At 42.6% G+C, this 17,927-nt stretch overlaps 1 protein-coding gene and 1 long non-coding RNA gene across 3 annotated transcripts in view; both read right to left on the bottom strand.

Moving 5' to 3' along the window:
• LOC139438906 (uncharacterized) overlaps positions 1-2,989 on the bottom strand; it is a 28,658-nt gene extending 25,669 nt beyond the window's left edge. Inside the window, exon 1 of the long non-coding RNA XR_011648726.1 lies at positions 2,721-2,989. This is a non-coding gene — a long non-coding RNA (uncharacterized lncRNA). The remainder of the gene's footprint in view (positions 1-2,720) is intronic.
• A 7,993-nt stretch (positions 2,990-10,982) lies between these two features.
• Positions 10,983-17,927, bottom strand: part of IGSF5 (immunoglobulin superfamily member 5) — a 49,591-nt gene continuing 42,646 nt past the window's right edge. Inside the window, exon 11 of one of the 2 annotated variants that reach the window (XM_004446615.5) lies at positions 10,983-12,393. In XM_004446615.5, coding sequence (XP_004446672.1) covers positions 12,304-12,393 — 90 coding nt within the window. In that variant the 3' untranslated portion in view covers positions 10,983-12,303. The remainder of the gene's footprint in view (positions 12,394-17,927) is intronic. The other variant, XM_058296262.2, reaches the window with a different exon arrangement.

Genomic DNA, 17,927 nt, shown 5'->3' with positions numbered 1-17,927 from the left:
GAAAATCCTGAAATATCTATAGCAAAGCTATTAGAGTTAATAAATGAGTTCAGCAAAGTGTCAGGATACAAGATCAACACAAAAACCAGCATTTCTATACACTAGAAATGAGAAAACAAAGGAAGAAATCAAGAAAAAAAATTCATTTCCAATAGCAACAAAAGACTCAAATATCTAGGAATTAATTTAACAAGGAATGTAAAGAATCTGTATTCAGAAAACCAAAATGCTGCGAAAAGAAATAAAAAAAGACCTAAACAAATGAAAGGACATTCCATAGTCATGGATTGGAAGACTAAACATAGTGAAGATGTCAATTCTACCAAATTGATTTATAGATTCAATGCAATACCAATCAAATTCCAACAGCTTATTTTACAGAAATAGAAGTCAATTACTAAATTTATTTGGAAGAGAAATGGGTCCTGAATGGCCAAAAAATCCTAAAATAAAAGAGTGATGTTGAAGGATCACACTCCCAGATCTTGAAGTGCTTTATAAAGCAACTGTGATCAAAATAGCATGGCACTAGCATAAAGATAGACACACTGATCAATGGAATAGAATTAAGAGTTCAGAAATAGACCCTCACCTCTGTGGTCCACTGATTTTTCATAAGCCTACTAAGTTCATTTTTCTGGGACAGAACAGTGTCTTCAACAGATGATGCTGGGAGAACTGGATATCCACAGCTGAAAGAATGAACAAGGACCTCTATCTCACTCCCTATACAAGAATCAACTCAAATTGTGTCAAAGACCTAGACACAAAAGCCAGGACCATAAAACTCCTAGAAGATACTGTAAGGAAACATCTACAAGACCTTGTAATAGGTGAGGGTCTCTTAAACCTTATACCCAAAGCATGAGCAACAAAAAATAAAACAGATAAATGGGACATACCGACATTATTCACAATTGCCACAAAATGGAAACAACCCAGGTGTCCATCAACTGAAGAATGGATAAACAAACTGGTATATACATGATGGAATATTATTCAGCTGTAAGAAGAAATGAAGTCGTGAAGCATGTGACAGTGTGGATGGGCCTGGAGGATATTATGTTGAGTAAAGCAAGTTAGGCGCAAAAGGATAAATATTGTATGATTTTGCTATTATGAACTAAATATAGTGAGCAAACTCATGGAGTTAATACCTAGAATGTAACTTACAAGAGAACAGAAAGTGGTTAGAGAATGAAAGTTGAGGTTTAATCTGTGAAGAATTGGTAAAAAATTGTTTGGGTATGTTTGGAAATGAATAGAAATGGTAAAAGCACATCATAGGATTTGTAATTAGTAGTGCTAACATATGGGTGTGATGGTGGCTTGAAGTTTTTTGTGGTATTGGAAATGTTCTAGTATTGATTGAAGTGATGAATGCACAATCTGTGATTATACCAAATGTCATTGATTGTACACTTTAGATAAATTGGCTGGTTTACAAACAAAAAATCATAAGGTGTGGGTTGGGGGAAAAATACACCATATGTAAGATACGGACTATAGTGAGCAGTAATACTTTGATGATGCTCTTTCGTAATTTGTTACAAATGTTTCACAACAATGCAAAATATTTGTAAGTGGGGTGACACCACAAACATGATGATACTCATGTTTGTTTTGTAAGTTCACAACTTCCACTTTACACTTATTGTTCATGTATGAATTATATATTTCAATACATTTGTTAATGAAAAAATATCCTACAAGTGGCAGTGCTATTGGTGATACAGTTTTCCAAAACTGTAAATGATTCAATGAAATTCCTAGCAAACAATTTGCTTGATTTTCAAGGTAGCAATATTCAAGGAAACTTCAGTGTTATCTTACAAAGATGAAAATCATATTTTGTGCTTATTTTAATTGTAAATAAGTTGTGTGGGAAACTAGGTTCGGATAAACACGTTTATCACACAAATGTCTGGATGTGAAAGTTTTGCAGGTTTTTCCCAATTATTGCAGAGCATTTAGCAACCCCCCTCCCAAAAAGTAACTAGCACATGTCAATCATTAAGGGACACACCCTAGAGAAGACCCACACTTTCACCAGTGATGTGGCTCCACTGAGTCAAGTGACATTCTCAAGGATACAGAGCAAGCTGGTAGCAAGTGCAGTTTCTTTTAGGTTCTTTACCCTGCACCATACTCATGAGGGCCCCAGACTCCAAAAAGGGGAAATCCAACTCTAAAATGACATCTTGACCAAAAAAAAAAAAAAAGGCATGGCTATTACCTTAAAGGTATGCCTCAGCCACAGGTGGGTGCTTGCATCCCTTGGCTTGGGATGCTATGGTGACATATGAACCAGCGGACAGAAGGTGGCTGCTAACAAGCATCAGCCAGTGGACCATTGACAGCTAAGGACGTTGGTACCAGCAGGGGCACAGGGGAGCACAAGGCAGATCCAGAACCTCCCACCTTCACACAACTTAATGGGGAGAAAAGGCATTAAATAAATGATATAAATGATTATGTCGATGGTTATCAGTGCAATACAGGAGAGATCCAAGGTCCAATATTAATCAAGTGGAGCACTAACCCACTCTGGGGGTTAGGATGGGGTGACGGGGGGGCAGCTATCAGTTAGGGCTCCATCAGGAAGCAGAACGCTAGGAGCGACATAAGATTTGGGGTTTATTAAAGGGATTAGATGTAACATGATCGTCAGAGACACCGAAAGTCAAGATCCAGAAGGGAAGGACTGAAGAGTCACTAACCAGGGATCCAAGAGGGAAGCTGATGAGAAGTCCATGATGAGCTGCTGTCTCTGGAACTCTCAGCAGGGCAGGCAGGAAGCAAAGGTGAGTGTGAAGTGGGAGTCAGCAGCAAACACAAATGCGGACCCCAGGAAAACTGGAGTGTCTTTCTGTCAGCAGCCTAACCACAATGAAACAGATAACCTGCAGTAAAACCTGTCACGATTTCCCTCATCTGTGCATGTGCCTCTGCTCCAAAGCTCAGAGAAGGTCCAGGGGAGCTGAAGGAGCTGTGGGGGAACCAGCAGATCATCTAGAGCCTGCAAAAGTACAACAGCATCTGTTTCCTACTCCACCCTTCAGAGCAGGAAGCGGCTGGGGGTTTCAGTTCCACATTCCAAATCTGGGTATAATTCTCTTGTGGCTAATTCTCACCAAAACCATAGAGTGGAAGAAAGAGTGGTAGCTCATTGGCATGGTACTAACCACCCACGTGGCTTCACTAGAGGACCCCAGAATTAGCCAGAGGTGGGCAAAGTGAAGAGAAAAGGGGAGACTGCTGTAGGGTGTGAAAAGGTCTCCCGGTGAGAAGGAGCATGCAGACCAGTGGAACTTTCTGCACCGCAGTGACTGGGGTGAGATTTGTGGAGGTCTGTGCATAGCCAGTGGGAGGGTTGGGGGTACATCAGGCTGAGGTATGGGCTACGATGAGAAATTTAGATTTTGATCTGAGAGTAGTGGGGACCCAGGGGAAGATGCCATCCCACACTGGGGAGGAGACAGAGCACCTGTTTTAGACTCAGAAAGACCTGGATCAGAAGAGATGTGTCACTGGTAAAATGCTCATTGATAAAATGTAGACAGAGAAGGTACCACTGGTTGATTGTGAAGATTGAGATAAGCCATGAGAAGCAGCCATATACAGGGCAGCAGGGCAGCTCACTGTGTCTGCAAATGGTCAGAAAGTAAATGTTTTGGGCTTTGTGAGTCATACCATCTCTGTGGCAACTACTCAGCTCTGCCCTTTAGCTTGAAGCCAGCCATAAATGAAATAAAATGAATGTGTTCAGTCTGGTATGTTAGTTTCCTAGGCTGTGAAGCAAACACCGTGCAAAGAGCTGCCTTAAACAATGGGAATTTAATGGTGCATGGTTTTGAGCACAAGAAAAAGTTTGAATCAAGGCAACATCAAAGCTGTGCTTTCTCTTCAAAGATGGTGGCATTCTGGGGCTGGCTGCTGGCAGTCCTTTGTCCCGGCCGCCTCTGTCACATGGCAATGCACATGGCGGCCTCTCCTGGCCTTTCCCTTCTCTTCTGGGTTCCGTTGACCTTCAGCTTCTTGCTTCCCATGGCCTTCTCTCCGATTGTCTAAATTTCATTCTACTTGTATAAAGGACTCCAGTAACAACATGAAGACCTGTCCTGATTAACTGAAATAACCTCACCAAAAATTCCTACTGACAAATTTGTAACAAGGTTTATAGTATAAGTGTGGAAGTGGACAGAGTTGATGGTAAGACATTATAGAGGGTGGAAATAACTCTGCTGATTTATGAATGTGATTGTGACCGTAAGGGGTAGTCTGTGGATATAAATGTCAATTGAAAGGAAGCTAGAGAATAATTTAGGAACTGTATAGCAGTGATTTCAGTGGTAGATGAAGACTGTGGTTAACAGTATAAATATAAGAACATTCTTCTTTTACAAAGTGTTAAGAATATGGGGATACCTGGGAAAATTACAACTAATACAACTTATGAATGATAGTTAACAGTAATACTGTAATATTTTTGCAGCAATGACAAAGAAGATATTAAATCAATTCTAAGGAACAACAATAGAGGGGGTATAAGGAGGTATGTGATTTGTCCTCTTGGAGTAAGGAAAATGTTCTAAAATTGACTGAGGTGATGACAGCAAAACTCTGTGATGAAAATCAGAGCTTCTGAGTATACACTTTGAATGGATTGTACAAAGCATGAGACTTTACAACATAGGAATCCAGTGATGGATGAGGGACTGTAGTTAACAGGACAAATATGAGAACATTTTTCTCATGAACCATAACAAATGTATAATAAATAATACAGGGTGTTAATAATAGGTGGGTTGGGGGAAAACACACCAAATGTAAAATATGGGCTATAATTAGTAGTACTATTTTGACCATGCACTTTTATAGCTTGTAACAAATGTTTCACAACAATGCAAGGTGTTGGTGGTGGGAGGATGTATGGGAGCCCTGTATGATGAGATGTATGTTTGTTTTGTAAGTTCACAACTTTTACCATATACTTATTGCTTATATATGTTCATGTATGAATGACAAACTTCAATAAAATTTTATTTCAAAAAGTCCTACTTACAATGGGTCCCCACCCACAGGAATGGATTAAGTTTAAAAACATGTTTTTCTGGAGTACATACAGTTCCAAACTACCACACCTGGTTCCAATAAAATTTATCTACTTTCAGTTTCCCGGCTGCTAAAACAAATATCATGCAATGGGTTGGCCTAAACAATGGGAATTTATTGGCTCATGGTTTTGAGGCTAGAAGACGAAAATCAAGATGCCAGCAAGGTGATGCCTTCTTCCCGAAGACTGAGGCCTCCTGGGGCTGGCTGCTGGCGAGCCTCAGGCCTGGGCTTTTCTGTCGTGTGGCAATGCATGTGGTGGCGTCTCCTGGCTTCTCTCCCCATCAGGCACCCACTCTGCCCACAGAGGTCTCCAGCAGTCTGGACCAAAGCTCAACCTGATTTGGTGGGGCCACACCCCAACTACAGCAACATCTGGAAGAGGTCCTCCTGCAATGGGGCCTCACCCACCCGGAATGCAGACCAAGCCCGTGTCCAAACCAGGGGCACAATCCAATCCACCACACTTGGACACTGGATTAGGAATTTCATGCAATGGTCACATGCCACAAAATGTTATTCTTCTTTTGGTTTTTTTTCGGCCACTTAAAAAGGCAAAAACCATTCCTTGGCTTGCAGGCCATATGCAAATAGGGAGCAAAGTAGTTTTCTGGCCTCTATAGTAGACATAGAACATAGGTTTCTCTCCTTCCACTGCTTCTTACACAAAATGCATAGAAACACCCAAACACACAAAAGCACATAAAGCATACACAAACCCACATATGCGCACTTAGACACAGAAGCACACAAACACACAGAAGTAAATGCATATACACAAACACGTCCCCACACATACACACACAGCTGTGAGGAGGCAGAGGAGTTGGGATACATTCTCCTATCACCTGCTTTGGCCACTACATAGCATCATTCTGTCCAGCCCAATTTGACTTTCTGAGAAAAAACCCTCAATAGACTGTGATTCTTAAAATTAGTTTTTGATTTAGTTAATAACATGCTATTATTTTAACAACCTCAGTCTTCACTGTCCGCGAAATTGAAGCATAATATTACCAATTCTTCCCAAACTAAGAGACCGTGTAAATACTATACATCTTTAAGAGTTCTGAAGAGAAATATAATCAATATATTCTGTGCTGCATTTCCCCACAGACTTTGCTGGAATCGTCTAGATTTTCTATTGTCAACCCCCTGTTACTAGGAAGCAGACCATAAATTCCTCTATGTGAATTCATTGGTTGGCAACAGTTCTCACAAATCTTCCCACCAGCCCTGGCTTTCAGAATCTCATTGTATTCTCAAATATTACACAGCTCTTCCGACAAAGGAAGAAAGAGGAGTATGCGATTGTTTGCCTGCTGCCTCCAGCTCTGCGTTTTGTCAAGGTGCTCAGTGAGAGGTCAGCCTGACTGCTTCGGAAATGCTGGAGAGCGAGTCTCACCCAAGGCCAGATCCTGTAGCATGACTTAGAGGCTGTGCTAGGTGAGAATTAAATATTTGCCATCTACAGACTGATGCTCCCCGATACTGCAGGCGCAGACGGTGGCCTGCAGACACTCAGACAGGAACATCCTGGACCCTGAGAGCTGGGCAGGTCGTGATGAGGACAGGGTGGGGTGAAGCAAGAACGTCTCTAGGAAGGGAAGTGCCGGAAGGTACTTCAGGGACATGCCACGGAAACTCCTCCTTCCACTGAAGTGGAACTGGACCTCAAGGTCAGTGCAGCCAAATTCCTTCCGCCCAATAGGTGTCCATTTTGGCTTCATCCTTAATGAAGGGGAAAAGTGGAAAGCTGCTAGGCAAAATGTCTTTCCCTATGATTTGACAAACACCTTCTCCTTCAATTCTGTTCCTTGATTTCTACTTGCTAGGTGTTGTTAAATCCTCCTGGCTGAATATCTGCTGCCTGCCCTTCCAGATCCTTTTCCCACCCTTCCCTGCCCTGGTCACCCTCCCAGGGTTTTCCACCCTTCTCCGTCCTGGTCAGCCTCCTGAGGGCTGACCTGTATAGATTCTCAATGGCCTCCCTGGCCCACTGGCTTCCGGTTGGATTGGGCCAGTGGGAGACACAAGCAGGAGGGCCCAAGGATGGGAGCAGACACCAGAGTCTCTGTTACTCTGGCTCTCTTGCAGGCAGGTTCCCATGGGTTGGCTGCGACCCTCTACCAAAGTCACAGCTCCAGTTGGGAAGCCTTTTCAAGCAGGTCAAGCAACCTCTTTCTGCCCTCTCAGGTCTATCAATGGGGCCTTAGTTTCCTGAGGCTGCATAAACAAAGTACCATATACTGGGGGGCTTCGAACAACAGAAATTTATTCTCTTACAGTTCTGGAAGCTTGACATCTGAAATCAGGTCTGGAAGGGCCATGCTTCCTCCAGCGCCTCTTCTTCCTTGCCTCTTCCAGCTTCCTGTGGCCTCTTGACTTGCAGCTGCATGATTCCATCTCTACCTGCTTCTTAAAGTGGCCTCCTCTCCTTGTCTGTCTATGTCTCATCTTCTTATAAGGACTTTGGCCATATTGCATTTAGGGCCCACCCCTCTCCTGTATGGCCTCATCATAAATAATTACGTCTGCAAAACCTTAATTCCAAGTGCAAGGTCACATTTTGAGGTTCTAGGTAAACATGAATTTGGGGGAGACACTGTTCAAGCTAGAACAGATGGCAGGTGTTCCCCAGGCTGGCTAGGGCACCCATCTGTCAAGACCCACCCTATGTCCTACCTTCCCCCAAACCTTTCCTCACTGCTCTGCTCCTCTCCTATTTCTCTCTTCTCTGAACTCTTCTAGCTCTCATCTGCTCTATAGAGGAATCTATCCTTACACAAGAATGGTGTCATAAGGATTTAAGCTGCAGGGATCACATATTGGCACAACTCCTCTTACATCCCTTGAAGCACCCATCAACCTTTAAGTCATCAAACTCTTAGGAACTGGCAACCCAACCCTCATGCCGCTAACTATTTTTCCAAGTTCAGGGCCACAGAGAAAAATGAAAGTATCTCTCTTCAGGCTCCCCAATTACCCTGAAAATACTGACAGCACTGCCTCAAGTCCTACTCCAAGTAAACTGCGCAGGTCCTTGACTTGGCAGGGCTGGTTTGGGAGTCACCATGGTAACCTAGATCCAAGACCCCTGGAAACAATGGAGATGTGTGATTTCTGGAGCAGGAGTTTATGAACCAAGGCTTTAAGGGCTAATTGTCTAAATAAGTGTGCAGCCTTATCAGCCATTAATTAGCAGATGGCCATATATCTGAGTAAGAAACAATCTTGGCCGTGGTATCTTGCTGTGACTGATTCCTCTCATCCCACCCCCCCTGAGCCTACCTCAGCTCTCGGCACTGCAGAAGTGAGAGATGAATTTACCACATCAGTAAAACACCATTTTCAGTTCAGAGCTGCCCTGGGATTTGCAGGATCCCTAAATAGAAACCTGCCATGTATAGACTACATCGAGAGAAAACACAGGTCATATGTTTAGGTGAAAGAGCCCATCCTTGATACATCAAGGTCATTTCAAAGTGGCTAGCTCTAGATCAATACTGCCTCATAGAATTTTCTAGGCAGTGAACATCTTTGTAATCGGCACTGTCCAGTATAGTAGCCACTGGCCATATGTGGCTATTGAGCCCTTGCAATGTGGTTCATGTGACTGACAAATTGAGTTGTCCATTTTTTATAAATACTCTAAATATAAATATCACAGGTGGCTACTGGCTGCCTTATTGGACAGTGCAGCTCTGTTCAAATAACATATCTACCATTTGTGAAAGAAACACTGGCTTGGGGACCCCACTGAAAACCTTACTCCAGGAATAGGTCATAGTCAGCGGAACCTGCCCCTTAGTGACACGGGAAAATGATACTACTCTCAGATAAATGAGAGAGTATTTTGAGGGTGAGTCAATAAGCAAATACTGAATCATAGAATATTCTATTAAAATCATTTGGCATTGTTCTCCAGAGCTCAAAAATTTAAACTTCAACTGTATTTGACATGCAACAACCTGACTTCTAAAACAACCACAGAAATATGATTCTTACAGCAGGCAGATAGCAAATAGTCATTATACTTCAATATACTGTGTCTCTCATCAACGGCTCTTCCATGTCAATATTGGCTGAAAAGCTGCCAGCATCCTGAGTATTGTATAGATGACAAAAGGTGACAAAGACATGGCATTTGCCTTGTCTTAGAATCTGTATTCTACAGTGATTTAAGGAGAGTAAACTACAAAGTGAACAGCCCTGCCTGAAGGGTCTCATGAACCCTTCTGTTTCTCTTTGTTTTTCTCTCCTTGTACACATTCAAGGATGATGGTGGGAAAAAATAAATAACTTATTATAATAAACAACCCTCACTTTTAAGCTTTTGGATTGGCAGTTTTTTCCATAGGAAGGTTGTCTTAGGAATGTGACATGGCAGTATTCATGGTTTTTTGAAATTGTCCATTTTACTTCTCCCAAGTAAAATAGGCAGCCAATTCCCTCCAATGAGAGAAGTAGTCCTAGAAGAGATGACACCTTTTTCAAGATCCTCTAAGAGGTGGTGATATTAAAATTATTTGACAACAAATATGACATGGACACCACTTAATCAGAATGGATAAGTGTATAGCCACTGGCCAATCAGAAAACACACCATACAGGCACCAACCAATCAGATGGACACCATCTGGTGACCAGCCAATCAGAACAGATACTATACGGGTATTGGCCAATCAGGACAGAGACCTGCCACAGTCCTGGAGCAGGTTGGGGGAGACCCCTGCTGTGCTGGGGGAGGGGGGGCAGGGCGCCGAATCCTCCCACTTTCTTTCATAGCCAATTGTTGGCTAACAAGAGGTCCAGAGCAGGGGCTGAAGGTGATTTAAAATGATAAAAACATTTTTTAAATCACAGCAGTATATAAAACATGTTTATTATTTATTAGAACAGGAAGCAGGAATGTTTCCTATTATGAATGTACATCTTTTCCTTAGTAACAGTAAGGAATTCACTAAAATTTTGACACGTGTAAAAAGTCCAAGTCTACTTTGGAAAGAGCACCATTGGGCATGGAGGGACTTGGAACAAGTGAAGCTATTTACTAACTAGCATAGAAATCAGTTAAGCGCAGCCAAGTAATAGTCCTGCCTCTGGTTGAATACAAAGGAGTGAGGGTGGGCAGTAAATTTTACCAAATATTAGAAGAAAACTATGGTGGCGGACTTGACCCAGTGGTTAGGGCATCCATCTACCACATGGGAGGTCTGCGGTTCATACCCTGGGCCTCCTTGACCCGTGTGGAGCTGGCCCATGCACAGTGCTGTTGTGCACAAGGAGTGCCGTGCCATGCAGGGGTGTCCCCCGCATAGGGGAGCCCCACATGCAAGGAGTGCACCCCATAAGGAGAGCCGCCCAGCGTAAGTGCAGCCTGCCCAGGAATGGCACTGCACACACGGAGAGCTGACACAACAAGATGACGCAACGAAAAGAAACACAGATTCCTGTGCCACTGACAATAACAGAAGCAGACAAAGAAGATGCAGCAAATAGACACAGAGAACAGACAACCGGGGTGGGGGGGGGGAGGGAAGAGAAATAAATAAATAAATAAATCTTTTAAAAAAAGAAGAAGAAGAAGAAGAAAACTAGGGCAGCAGATGTGGCTCGAGCAGTTGAGTGCCTGCCTCCCACATGGGAGGTCCTAGGTTTGGTTACCGGTGCCTCCTAAAGGAAATGAACAATGAGCAGATAATGAGCAACAGACAATGGAGCAAACTCAGTGATTGAGTGCCAGCCTCCTGCATACAAGGTCCTGGATTCAATACCCAATCCCAGTATGTCAAAAAAAAAAATAAAAGGAGAAGAAAAAAAATACATGTGTAAAAAGCAGCAGTCTCATTCTTCTTTTAATCACATTCATGTTGACTTTAATTGGGGCAAATGTACAGGAGCCAAAGATAGACAAACACAAAGATGGAACAGATTTTTAGAGAAGTTTCCTGGTTTCCTTACTGGAAAATATTTGAATCCTTAAATTGCTTAAACTCTGTGATTCTTTAAATGACCTCCCAAATATTAAAGAATTAAAAAGGAAAATACAATACTCATTTTTGGTGTTTTTTTTTTATTTATTAAGGAGCACATTGTCCATTTCCAGTTTCTTTCATGGCATTTGTTGCACGTAAGATAAATCCCCTGCAAAGTACAATCTATACCTCACTACTTAGAGGACATAGGACAAGGCAGCAGATTAAAAGAAATGGCTTCCTGTAAATAGCCAATAATGAATTTGTTCATTGTTTCATTAATTTATCATTAGGAACATGTGCACCAGCTTTAGAATTTCATCTTATCTTGAGCTCATGAAATTGGAGTTCTGACTTGTCAATTTTATATTTCTGACTGACTCCTACTTTTTATCCTCTTATGTCACTAACACACACCAATGCCCCACATATTAAGCATATATAAATAACAAGTAATATAATTTAAGGTACTAAATAAGTTATTAGAATCATTGTATTAATCAGGGTTCTCTAGGGAAACAGAACCAACAGGAGATATCTATAAATAGTATGAGATTTTAAAAAATTGTCTCATGCAACCATGGGCATGCACGAGTCCAAATTCCACAGGGCGGGCGGCAAGCCAGGGATTCCGATGGAGGTCTGAGTTTCCCAGGGGATGGGGATTCTCTCCCTGAATGCTGAAATCACTGCTCCTTTTAAGGCCTTCAACTGATTGGATGAGGCGTCACTCATCATGGACAGCAAGCTCCTCGGTTGATTAAAGTCCGTTGATTACAGTCCATGAGGTGCTCTTGTATTACAATTAGTCCAGTGCTTGCTTGAACAAACAACTGGGTCTCATTACCTGTCAAAGCTGACACATTAGCCTAACCATCACAATCACGGTCAAAGATAGGCTTGTCTGTCATTTGCTGGGTTAGCAAGCGGGAGTGTTGAGTGATGGGGAACATTATGATGCTTTTTCATCTTTGACTTTGTAATTTAAGAAATTCACTCAAATCATGAAATATTTTAAAGTCAAATTCTACGTGGGAAGCTAGAAAAGCAATTCCTCCTCTCATATAAAATATCAGTTCAGATGATTCTGATATCAACTCTTCCAGATAATCCTGGCAAAACTGGAGCCAAGCTGGGATGGAGAAGAAATGACATCACTGTGTTGTCAACCGCCAGCCACGTGCAAATTGGAGCTCAAGAAAAGTTTTTATTATACCGTTGGTGCATTACTAATCTTCTCAGGGCTAGGCATATCCAAAGAAACATGATGAATCTCTAACAACTGAGGCTCTTCAGGTCCCTGGTAACAAAGGGAAAAAGGATCGATTTAATTGGCTAAAATCAATGTAAAATACACTTGAGAATATGCTTCATTCATCAACCAGATAAGATAAACTCAAGGTGCAGAGAGAAAAAAAAAATCTTATTTTTCAGTAACACATATGTACTCTGCAGGTTTCCCAAGTTCAGGGTGCAAGGAGAGACCCAACACAAATACTCATTTGTTTTCAGGAAGGCAGTCTCAGGTTATTTTTTCAATTTTGAGATGGACATTCTAGTTTTACACAGTTAGATTTTGTGTAAAAATATAAAATGTATTTATCCTTCTTTAAGGAACATTCATTTCTTAGAAAGTGAAGGAGCGATATTGGACAATTGACCCCAAAGGGCTCACACATCTGCCTCCTTCGGCAGTGCTCAATGCTGGGTCCAGGAATTCACATGGTCTCTGCCATCCTCATTCTGAAACGTGATCCCAAATCCTCCAGTGGGACCAGTGCCTGCCTAAACGTGTGGTCCTGTTAGAACCTGTGCAGCATGCTTTCCCTGCCAGTTCCAGAAATGCCAGCTCAGATTCCAGGGCACTGTAACTGCCTCCTGCAAACTATTCTTTTGGTAAACTGTATTTAACATCCTGAGTAATGTAATTAGGCATGACAAATTATTTACATTGCAAAGTTATGCCAGTAAGCCTTGGGGGTAGACTCTTCTGCATCATGGTTTTAATTTATTTCTGCAATATGACATAAGAATTACACCTTCTGCTATGAACATGCTCCCAATTTTTGCTGTTGTTGTTTGCCTTTTGTTTTCATGCTGGATTGCACACAGGTATTGCTGTTTACTAAGTTTATCATGCGTTTACTTCTGCTTATTTCATGAGGGGAGTGATGAGTGGGGAAGACTTGATCCAGGTTTCAAGTCGTTCATATGCTCACTCCCCAAAACTGACAGACTGGGGAGAAAAAGAGAGACAGAATTGCCTAAAATAACCAGAGAAATTGACTGATGGCAAGTTGAGACATGAAAAGAGGAGAGAAGAAGAAATGGAGGGTTATTTGTTTTAAATATTCATCAAGATGCATAACATTTGCAAACCCCACGGTTTCATATAAAAATAAATGGTGCTTGCCTTTCTCATTAACTGAGGGTAATTTTTAGCAAGAATTTCTAATTTTATGTATTAGTTTTATCCTAATGTGTTCCGACTACAGATAGTAGCCTAAGTTAACTATATTTCACCAACAGAAATTTTTGTCTAGAAAATGTCAGCCTTTATCCTAACTGTAATTTCAACCATAATAGAAGTAATCAGTGAAAAAAAGTGCCATGCTTTGGTATAAGTAAATTTTGAAAATCAGTCCCTTTTTTTCTTCTGATCCTTCATACAATTTGGCACATTTAATGCCCTACAACCGAAAATCCTACTCCTTTAATTCCTATTGACTGCTGTGTGCCTTAGGGCACACCTGAAACAAAGGAGGTTTGTAAGAAAATCCCTGGAACTAGGAGATGACTTTCCCTTAGAAATAGTACCATCTGTTACATTTTCACCCTAGGCCACAAAAAAATGTTTTCCTCAAAGCAGATCAGTTGGGGCACATGGTTAAAAATACCAATTCCTTGGCTCTATCTTTCAGAGATTCTGATCCAGAAAGTCTAGAAGATGGACCAAGAGTTGGCATTTTAACAAATATCCAATGTGCTTCTGATATACTGCTGTTTTGAGAATGGCCAAACCAGCAGGGTACCAAGGTATGAGAATTTCTAGGTGTTAGGTGTACTTTCACCTTCAACAAGGATTCTTTGGGAAAATAAGGATCCAGAATACTGGATACACATGCCCCATTTCTACCACCTGGCGGCAGGAATGAGGACTGCCCATCTCACAGACTCCAGTAAGAAGTTCTGGGAAGAGCTGGAGAAGGGCACTGGGAGATAGAGATGAACAAGGGAGGAGTTCCAGGCAGGTGGCAGGGCAAAGCACTCTGGGGAACAGGCCCTTCTTCCCATTGTACAAAATCTAGAGTCACCCAACTGGACGAGACCTACATCCTCCATCAGCAGCCTATGTAGCTTCTGACCAAAGTGGCTGGCCTTCTGCAGGGCCAAACTCCAGCCCACAGCCTATCCTCTATGGTACTGTCCCTGAGACAAGCAAGCCCTCAACCCTTTTGAAGTCTTCTAAGGTTTTTAAAAACATCAGGAAATAACTAAGGATTTTGACAAACAGAGGCTCAACACTCAATCTCAACCGTATCTTCTTCACAGCAGCCCTGGCCTCTGTAATTCCAGACCTCAATCAGAAAGAGGTCAAAGGAGCAAGAGTTATGTGAGGCTGGCACAAGAGCAAATGGGGTTTTCTAACCTTTCCTAAAACATTAAGATTCTGGTTTCCTGTTTGAGTAGAGTTTAGGATCTTCTAAAACGGTGCTTGGTGATTCATGAAGAGACTATGGCATGGGGAGGTTCCCAGCAGCCTTGGCAGGTAGACTGGCATGGAGAAGTCAGGTGGGACTGGAAGGTGTAGAATTGAAGGCAAGGAGTAGGAGGACCTGAGGAGCACTGTCTCTCCTCTCACTGCCATGCCCTGCCCTGCCCTGGGAATCATCACTTATTTAAGGGCTCTGTCTCTGGACCCCCTTCTCTTTGTAAGAGAGTCCATGTTATTCTGCACAGAGGAAGCAGGTGTATGTGCACCATCAACCCTTGCAGGAGCTCTGTACAATCCTCCCCCAAGGTGATCATGAGCACCTTAGGACTCCGAGCAAATAGAAATCATTGAGTATCCTTTGGGCAGGGGGGAATTGTGAAGTAGGCTAGTTGATCTTTGGCAACCTCCCACTCTTACCTTTCAGTTATCGTGCTGTCAAGTAACCAATAACCCTCAGCCTGAGCCAAATGTCAAAACCACAAGTGGTTCAAAATGCAGAGATGCTGAGGTCACCTCAACCCTACGGAGGTCCAGGGTTGAGGACCAGGTGTCTGAGCCTCCCAAAGTCCACATCAAGGTACCCTGGGTCTTCAGGCCTCCCCTTCCTTGGGCTACATTTGAACAAGGGGCACTTGAAGAAAACCAAGGTGTCCCAAACCATGAGTGAGCGAAATAACAATTCAACATGGAATCATTTAACTTTTTTTTTTTGGTAAGGCTAGAGATTGAACACAGGACCTTGCACATGGGAAGCAGGCACACAACTACTGAGCTATATCTGCTCCCCTAACTTTTTAAGATCCAAAACATAACTATTCCTTTTATTTTGCTTATTCATCTATGCCATTTGAGTGATAGTCCTTGTCCTATCTGAACTGCAATTAACAGCTAAAGAAATCACAGTTCTGCATGCTCTCTGTAGAACCTCCATAGAGCACAAGGTTGGGGATTGAAGCTCTTCATTTTCATTCATGAGCACATAATAATACCTGTGTGAGATGGCACACAGGCAATGGCCATCCACTCATTAAGACTTTCTGAAATGGCTGATGATAAATAAGATCACCAGGTTAAGCAGTTGAAAACACCAGGCTGAGCAGGGAAAAAAAGCACGTGCTCAACAGTCCCTGTGCTGTTTATAAAACCAAGGCCATCCTGATCTAAGACCTCTCAATGCAAAGCAAAAGCTTTCTGTTGGTCTTTATTGGTTGTGGGGAAGCATGCTCAAGTCTTAATCCACATTCCTGTGGGTGTGAACCCATTTGTAAATAAGACCTTTGAAGATGTTATTGGTTAAGGTGCAGACTCATTTGTGAATAGAAACTTCTGAGATCTTATTTATGTGAAGCCAATTTAAATCACTGTGGGCCTTAATCCATGCGATTGAGGTCTTACAAGGCAGAGAAAATTTGGATGAAATTTGTCAGAACACAGACAACTGAGCAGGAGAAGTAGATGCCAGAAGGAGAAGCCATGTAACAGAAGCAGAGATGCAAGGCAAGGAACTCCAAAGATTATGGCAAGCCAGCACCAGAATCCTACAGACTCCAGGAGAAAGCACGGCCTATCAGTATCATGATGCAGGACTTCTAGCCTCCAAAACCATGAGACAATAAACTCCCAGTGTTTAAGTCAGCCCATTGTGTGGTATTTACCAAGGCAGTCCTGGCAGACCAAGACAGCATTATAGATGCCATGTGACCATGCATAGGGCATTCATCTGACCCAAACCCAACCCTCCTGGTGATGGGGATTTGGAAGTGTTTGCTGTAGGCTGACTCACAGCTGGAGGTGTCTCAGTTTTATCTATAGGACCTGAGTTAGCACAGGTTTTCTACAAAATAATGTAATCTGCAGTCAACTCTGCATTTTATCAAGCAAGCTCATTGAGCAGGAGGCCCACTGGGCAAAAGCTCTGGGCCATGAGGCAGACAGCATGGAAACACTGCACAGCAGTGCATGGTGTGTTGGGCACTGTGGCAAACTGGAGTCACGCCAGAGCACTGGGGAGGTCAGACTGATAGAAGAAGTTAGAAAGGGCTGACTAGCTCTCAACAGCCTCTTCTGGGCCCTTTCGGGAGCAAGGCTCACAGCAGAATGGAGAGAGATTATGAGAAAAGAAATGACACAGATTGCATTGTCCCTAAACCTCAGACTAACGAGTCCTGTGGAAGATCCACAATGGCCTGCACAGCAAGAACCTGGCCTCACCAACCAGGCAGGGATGTAGTGCCTGACCTTCTGGAAGCCCTTAAAAGGAACTTCTCTGCTAAATCATGGTTTGGTCATCCTGGCAGCTCTCAAGAAACCAAATGAGAATAGGCAGGACTATATCCCCTTGGGTCCAAAGACAATACGGTAGTTTGAGATTATTTATGAATTCCAAAAAGAAAGATTATGTTTGTACACTGGTCTGTTCTTCTGGGTGTGATACCCTTTGATTGTTTTAAATTCAAAGGTTTTGTGTTTACTAAATGAAATCAAGGTTAGGACTTTGATTTGACCATGTCAGTAGAGCATGACTCAGGGTTGAGTCCCTGCCACCTTGGTGGGCTAATATAAATGGACACTCACTCAAGAAGACACAGAAGAAGATCCAGAAGAGGAGAGAACTCAGTCATTTTGGTCCTGCCATGTGACAGAAAGGAGAAGGCTAAAACAGCTAAAGCCCCAGGAAGAGAGGTGAGCCCTATGCTAGCTTACAGCTGAGACTGGAAGAAGCTGGGCCCGCAGAGCCTTAAGAGAAAGAAGGAAGAAGAGACAAGGCAGAGGTCGCCCGCCATCTTGCTTCGACACATGGCAACAGACTTCAGTGAGGAAGTAACCTTGAGTTGGACTCTGTAGGGCCTTGTAACTGTAAGCATCTACCCCAAAAAATACCCTTTATAAAAGCCAACAGATTTCTGGTACTTTGCATCAGCACCCCTTTAGCTGACTAATATAGACATGGAAGGAGCTACTGTTTTCCTAGATCCAGCTCTTTCCTCTAAGACTATCTCACTCACTCCCAGCTCTGAATGCGTCAAGGGAAGGATGGCCCATGGATATTTCATGTCTAGGTTCTCTAAGTGGGCAACTGTGTAGTAAAGAATTTTACCTTGCCCCAAAAAAGGCCTGAC

Source organism: Dasypus novemcinctus, chromosome 4 (genome assembly GCF_030445035.2).
Source record: "Dasypus novemcinctus isolate mDasNov1 chromosome 4, mDasNov1.1.hap2, whole genome shotgun sequence".
Lineage (NCBI taxonomy): Eukaryota > Metazoa > Chordata > Mammalia > Cingulata > Dasypodidae > Dasypus > Dasypus novemcinctus.
Note: the sequence above shows the minus strand (reverse complement) of the source record. Positions and strands in the feature narration are given on the sequence as shown.